This window comes from Oryzias melastigma, linkage group LG21 (assembly GCF_002922805.2).
Source record: "Oryzias melastigma strain HK-1 linkage group LG21, ASM292280v2, whole genome shotgun sequence".
Lineage (NCBI taxonomy): Eukaryota > Metazoa > Chordata > Actinopteri > Beloniformes > Adrianichthyidae > Oryzias > Oryzias melastigma.
The window spans coordinates 11,288,588-11,295,646 of NC_050532.1; the positions used below are offsets into that span (position 1 = coordinate 11,288,588).

The 7,059-nt window shown below is 38.8% G+C and overlaps 1 protein-coding gene and 1 long non-coding RNA gene across 8 annotated transcripts in view; one reads left to right on the forward strand and one right to left on the reverse strand.

The window, feature by feature from the left end:
* Positions 1–7,059, forward strand: part of LOC112154920 (alsin) — a 27,604-nt gene that overhangs the window by 2,441 nt on the left and 18,104 nt on the right. For 5 of the 7 annotated variants that reach the window (XR_002920731.2, XM_024286170.2, XM_024286172.2 and 2 more), the window contains exons 3-11: positions 921–1,081; positions 1,151–1,378; positions 2,105–2,295; positions 2,393–2,425; positions 2,494–2,694; positions 4,641–4,765; positions 4,873–5,060; positions 5,223–5,310; positions 5,687–5,847. Coding sequence is in view for 6 of the 7 variants with exons in the window: in XM_024286170.2 (XP_024141938.1) it covers positions 921–1,081; positions 1,151–1,378; positions 2,105–2,295; positions 2,393–2,425; positions 2,494–2,694; positions 4,641–4,765; positions 4,873–5,060; positions 5,223–5,310; positions 5,687–5,847 (1,376 nt within the window). In the remaining variant the exon portion in view is untranslated. Of the gene's footprint in view, positions 1–11; positions 154–920; positions 1,082–1,150; positions 1,379–2,104; positions 2,296–2,392; positions 2,426–2,493; positions 2,695–4,640; positions 4,766–4,872; positions 5,061–5,222; positions 5,311–5,686; positions 5,848–7,059 lie in introns of those variants that run through there. The other 2 variants (XM_024286176.1, XM_024286173.2) reach the window with 2 other exon arrangements.
* LOC118597907 overlaps positions 6,812–7,059 on the reverse strand; it is a 1,512-nt gene continuing 1,264 nt past the window's right edge. Inside the window, exon 2 of the long non-coding RNA XR_004946912.1 lies at positions 6,812–6,952. This is a non-coding gene — a long non-coding RNA (uncharacterized LOC118597907). The remainder of the gene's footprint in view (positions 6,953–7,059) is intronic.

Here is a 7,059-nt window from a genome sequence, read left to right on the forward strand (position 1 = left end):
AACCTGCAAAAATGATGTGGAGTTCAACCATCCCCTTAAACAAGTGACTTTTATATGAGAAACATGTATAAATTTATATCCATGGATTCATTTGCATAAACAGGATGCTTCTGTAAATGGATATTACAAAGTGATGGAGGACAGTCAAGACAGGTAAAATCTAAAAAAAAAACAAACATGTGGAAATATTTCTATTATTGAAATTTATTTATAAAGCACTTTTACTGCACAAAAACTGCTTTGCTGAACAGTTAAAATGGCAATAATAATAACAACAAAACATGCATATCCCACAAAATCAAATTAAAACATGAACATGTTAGAAGTGTTAAAGTTATGCTAACAAAATTTCTCTTGCGTTTTTTCTTAAGTGGATGAAGCCTCAGGCGTCAGAAAAGCAGGATGCAGCTAACTTTTAGTTTTTTCTTATACTTATGTAAAAATATGTGTTTTTCTTGTTAGTTAAACGATCACTCCTGCTGCAGCCATTTGCAGGATTCTCCTTCCTCTGCATGTCAGAGCCTGCAGGGCAAACACTTGTTAGCTGACGGTTGAATGAGATGGAATGTAATGCAGTTTATTGCTTATTCGTCTTCGTTCGGAGCCCGTTCTTATGGATTTTAAAGGTTGCTAAATGATGCCAACTTTTGATGCACATGTAGAATATTTGCATCAAAAGTTGGAATTGAAGAAATATGTTTTGCAGGTGTGCAAAACATTTAACCTTAATGTTTACACTAGTAAGTATTGGAAAAATACCAAATTATTCTGCTTGTGATTTTTGTAAAAAAGAATCAAATTCCATTGATGTTAGTTTCCAGTTTTATTGTGTGGTGCTCAGATGTTTTGGCTTTGTGGGCTTATCTGGGTTAACAAAAGCTGCATGTGTTTTTTTTTGTTTTTTGTTTTTGCGGCTTCAGCCCTGCAGATGAGTGGCCCCCCACCGCTGTAGAACAAGGGCACGTCCACGTCTGGCACTCGGCGGCATCCACTGAGCAGCTTTCTCCAGAGAGAGCGCTGCTGTCCACCTCTGTTGTTCAGGTGTCCCTGGGAGATCATCACGGCCTCCTGTTAGCACAAGGTGTGTGTGTGTTTGTGTGTTGTTCTGGTGCCGCTGTTGTCTTAACTAACATTTCTGACTTTCTTAAAGGTGGTCAGGTGTTTTCGTTTGGAGAGCTTACATGGCGAGACCTGAGGGTCCCGCTGTCTGCCCCTGTCCTGGAGGTCTCTCTACTGGGGAAGGCGGCGGTGGTGTTCGTTGCTGCTGGGGGCTTCCACTGTGGCGCTCTCACGGAGCAGGGCAGCGTCTTCATGTGGGGGGAGAATGCAGCAGGGCAGTGTGGTCTGACAGAAAGGGGAGCAGTCACAAACATCTCAGGTTGGAAAAACGTCTTTGAACTTCTACAAAGCCTTTTCAAGCTTTCGCCGTACTTTTCAGTTGTCAGTAATGATTTTATTCCTTCCTTTTTCAATTTTTTGAGACGTGTGCTTTTGTCAAAAGTTCACACAGTTTGTTGTGGTATTGCTGAAATTCTTTTCCCATGCAACTTGCTGCAAACATTTAGTGCAGGAGTTCCTCTTTTACTTTAACCAGAAGGAAGCCATTTACTTTAAACTTTGCTAGTATGAGTTTAAATTTTTGACCTCAATTAAGTTGAAATAAAGTGATTCAAATACCTTGTTAATTGATTGACTCAGTGAGATGAAGCCCCCAACTTTTGTTCCCAAATTGTACTCGAACTTTAAAGAACCGGATTTGGTAGTACCTTTGATGACCACTAGAGGCACTAGAGGTAGATTTAAGAAATAAGCTTCATATTTGTTACATTAGAGCTCTAATCTGTACATTATTATGCCTGATTTTCACTGCGGTGAGTCTCAAAAAATAGAACATTTATTAATCAATCGAATGTTTACATCGCCTCCTGTCTGTCTGCAACTGACTTACCTCCACAACAAAAGCTTTATGCAGGAGTTCTATTTCCTGTCTGTCAAAATATCAATTTTGCAGCAAAATTCTGGAGAAATGGGAAACAGGACCAGGTTTCAAAAAACAAAAAATTATGATCCTGAAAGTTCTGCAGTTAATTATTTGTCCCGACAGTGCCTGAGCCCAGCCTGGTCAGCGTGGTGGACACGGAGGTCATTCCTCCCATGGTGGTTCAGGTGGTGGAGCTGGCCTGCGGGCGGGAGCACAGCCTCGCCCTGTCGGCCCAGAACGAGCTGTGGGCCTGGGGCAGCGGCTGCCAGCTGGGCTTGGTCACCAGCAGCTTCCCGGTGAAGAAACCCATGAAGGTCATTTCATTAAAGCTGAAAGATTTTCATTTGGACATGTTAAGCTACTAAAGTAGTTTTTTAAATACATAATATCTGTATTGTTTTCTCCTAACAGGTTGAACACTTGGCAGGGAGACATGTGATTCAGGTACACAAAAGTTCATCAAAATGATCATTTTTCATGTTCATTCTTTCTAACTGTTTCCTCCCTTACAGGTGGCCTGTGGAGCGTACCACAGTCTGGCCCTCGTTCGCACTTTACCTCCTCAGGTCTATAAAACCCAGAGTTCTCCTAAAATAAGGGAGCGAGGTCCGTTGAATCACTGTCCTGTGAGCGACAGAGAGGAGCTGCTTTCCAGTGATGAAGCTCACTACTGTCCGCTTGGGGTGGAGCTGAAGGACGACGTGAAAATAGAGGTAAATACTTGTCAGAGCAGGAAAACAACAAACTCCAACAACTTGAAGAAGAAGCTTCTCAGGACTACAAACCAGGAAAATGTGTCAAGAATTAAAGCAACTGTACTTGTTAGATGTGAAGGTATATGTGGTGTGCTGAATGTGAGATCTTGAATTTCTTTCTCATTTCTATTCCAATATATGAAAGACGTTGTGTCATATAATTCCATCCGGGCACAAACCTCAGTTATCAATTTCTCCTCCATGATCAGTTTTCAAATATTTGGCACTTTCATGAATCAAAAAGGACCATATGCCACTACCAAATCCGAGTCCCTGACTGGTCAGAGTTCAACAGGTTTAACTTTCATCGCTTGTTTTGTACGTAGAGGCCAAAAACAGTCGTAGAAACTTGCTTGAAGGGGAGAGTTTTGAATGTGAAGCCCCAAAACACTCATTTAAATGCATTTGCGTAGACTTTTCAATGGAAGTGGTCGCTTTAACGGATGTTTCCGAGCCCGGTGTGATAGGGCTGCCACGATTGGTCGACTAATCGACTATTAAAATAGTCGAAAACTAATTTAACAGTCGATTAGTCGTTACTTTATATTATATGGAGTCAGAGTGTAGTGAAGTTGAAAGTTTTAATGGCATTCTGATAGCTTTTTGGACTATTTTGAAATTTAAGTTTTTTTTAGGCTAATTTGAAGTTTAGCTAATATATCAGCTTCATGCTAGCTGGCTAATTTAGGATTTTTGTGGATTTTTTTTAAAGGCTTTTCTGGAGTTTTATTAATATTTCAGCTGCATGCTAGCTGTTTTGGACTTTAGCTAATCTTTCAGGTACATGCTAGCTGTTTTGGCCAACTCCAGCTTTTTTTAAATTTTTTATATTTTTAGTCTTTTAGACTATTTTAGAATTTAGCTCATATTTCTGCTGCATATTAGCTATTTTGAGTAACTTTGGCTATTTTCAGTATTTTAGGCTAATTTTACATTTAACTAATATTTTAGCTGGCTATCAGCTTCAGCATTTTCAGCCATTAGCTTCAGCGATTTCAGCTATCAGTTTCAGCATTTTCAGCTATTAGCATTAGCATTTTCAGCTGTTAGCGTCAGCAATTTCAGCTTTCAGCTTCAGCTTTTCCAGCCATGAACTTCAGCTATCGTCACTAGCATCTTCAGCGACCAAATTTAGCTCAACACATACACCCTAGCATTATTGCAGGGAATGCTATATATCTAGTTTTTAGTTAGTTTAAAGCTAATGATGGTTAAGATGTGTTCTTTACATCTAGTTTGTGCGTGACCCGATTAGTTGAATAATCGGAAATAATAATCGTTGATCAAGTCGACTATTAAAATAATCGATTGTGGCAGCACTAGTGTGAACTTACACTCATATCACCAAAAGTTCTTAAGGGTTGAAGAAAATTGTGAGTTATCTGGTGCCAAAATATGATTTCCACCTGGTTCATAAGAGTCTCTGTAAGAGCGGCATCAGACACTTTTCCTGTCCTAATCTTGATAAATCGTCTCTGTTTTAGGAACATTAAAATCATTTTCAGCAGCTCAACAGATCGTTAGCATTACATTCCAGATCGTTCTGATCATCATTTTCCTCAAAAATAACATTTTTAATTGCACCCTTTAACCAGTTCGTCCCATCATCTGTTTCCAGCAGTGCTGGTTTAATAATTCAATGAATGGAATCAATCTTTACTTAGAAAATGCAATATTGATCATTCATATCTATTATTGATTTGACTTTGAAGCTGGTTATTGTATTGTTTTCCAGACAAACGGAGGCTTCTGTGTTAGTTTTCAATGAAAGAATCTGTTGTTTTATTCATGAAATTTTCACTTTTGTTCAGTTTGTATCACAAGTTAAATTATAAAAAAAAAACGTTTTTATTATTAAAAAGGGCTTGGAAAATGAATAATCGAGTCTTTGATTTGAATTCCAGAGTTCTCCAAGAAGACAAATCCCAAAGCAGAAGCTTCATCCCGGGAGAAAGTCGACGGACAGCAGTCCAGGCTCCAGAGCCAGTTTCTGCTTGTTTTCTGAAGATGGCTTATCTGACAATAGACTGTACAGTAGTTCCTGAGTTACAATTTTTGGTTGTATTTGAAACAAAATCTCAACTATAAATGTTTATTTCCCCTAAAGTTTTTTTTATTTATTGCAAAAACTTTCAGAGGAAACATTTCTGTGGGTTCTTGGCCTGATTCTGGATTCCAGACTGACAGCAGTCCAGGAGCCCAACAGCTCTGGATGTCCAGCAAGAGTTTCCCTGTTGAAGCCGAACACCTGGCAGGTTCATCGCTGGAGTCGCAGCACACGGCTCGGACAGGAGAAACCGACTCACTGAGCAGCCACACTTCAGGTAAGTGACATTCACTCTTTATCCATCCGTCTCATTTGACCTTTTTGCTAAATTTTTATTTTTGTGTTTGAGTTCTCATCATTTTCAAGTTTTACATTTATTTTTTTTTGCACCTTTGCTTTCTCCTATGATCATCGATAAATTGTCTTTTTTAAATTTCAGATGACAGCTGTGTTTCATCCGTTCCTTCTTCAGATCTGATGGCTTCCAGTTATAAAAACGACTCTTCTTGTAAGCGATACATTAGCAGGTGAGGCTGACGTTACTTTAACCAGTTATGCTTTCCTTTGGCTTTTTAAGACCTCATAATATGGCAAAAAAGCTGAAAATTAATTAAAATCTACATTTTTAGTATTATTTTAAAGTGTGACTTTTGCAGCGATACCCAAAAACAAACTAATTCCGTGGAGATCCAGTTTCAAACAACATAGCATGAAACATTAAACCTTAGAAATTCAACTCAGGCAGGTTGGTGGTTTGGATGAGTTATTGGTATTTTTTTAATCATCAATGCTTGAAAAGATATGCGGATTTGTCTTCAACTCCATGAAAATTCTTTTCTTCATCCACGTCTACATTCCTGGACGATTTCCTCACAAGCTGACCTTTGACCTTCTGTTCCACAGCAGCAGTGGACAGTCTGCGCTGTACTCCTCCTCCCCATTGTGCTTGGAAGAAATTCATCTTTCTCTCCAGAATGTGAAGAGCTCCAGTCTCACCAACATTCACGAAAAAGGGAGTGCAGCGGCGAGCAGGAGACGCTCACTTCCTGGAACCCCCACCCATGGTAGGAATGGGAGTGTGAAGAGCCTAAACGCTCATTTGGGAAAGATCTTTTTTTCTTTCTGAGAACATAGATGTGAAGATTAATGTCCCTGTGCCCCAAACACAGAGGCAGGAAACTGGTGGTTTATATTATTGCCATGTGGGCCCTCAAAATGACTGCAAGAACACTTTCTTCTTTTGCATTTATGTAAGAAATGGTGAAGTGAAATAGGAAATGTTGAGCTTCTTAATTAATTTCACACCCTGAAAAAAACCCAGAAATGTTTTAAGCTTACCTTAAAATTTCTAAAGTCTACAAACGAGCTCAAGAACATATTTCTGGATCCCTACAGGATGATATAACCAAAGTGCAGGGAGAGTATTACAGTTTATCATACATGGAGGCTTTGGTGAGCCGTGATTTATAAACTGCTAGAAAAAGTAATACATTTTGTGTACATGTAAAAGAATGTAGTTCATTTCTGTGTCTGACGCGTTATCTTTTGTAGATGGTGTATTGGAGACATTAAACCTGACAACTCTTCAGTTTTCTACAAAAATGACGAGCTGTGTACTTTAGCACTATCACTAATGCAACCTTTTCACTTCCGAATTGAAGCACTTTAGAAATGAAAATAGGTGGAGCCAGATGCATTTCCTTTCAGTGTCTGCCACGTGTTGTCTTTATTAGACGGTTAATTGGAGATATGAAACCTGGAAAATTTTCAGTTTTTTACAAAAATGATGAGCGGTGCACACCCCTCCTTTTATGACCGGGATTGAACTTTGCAACAGTTTCACTTCCAGATTAAAACACTTAAAAAATTAAAATAGGTGCAGCTAATTCATTGATCAAGTTACTACTAGGGGTATGTGCTATGTACTAAAAGCAAGTGGTCCAAGTTGACAACAAAAAACATTTTCAGGATTATTTTGAAATTAAACACCATAGTGGCACACAATACAACACAGTGCATGATTTTTTCATTTTTATTTTTATTGGCAAGTGAGTTTCTTGCTGAAAGGTTTGAGTTCTTGCAACTGTCAGTCTTGTTTTTTCCTTTTGAAAAGGGTTTAGTGGCGAGATGAGCTAACTCACATTGACTTCAGTTTGACCTAACACAAACCTGGAGATCCAATGAGGACATTTCTACCATTATTGACACCTTTTTGTCAAAAATAATAACAATAGTGCTGCTACAACCATAAGATATACTAAAGTAACTCTTTGTGA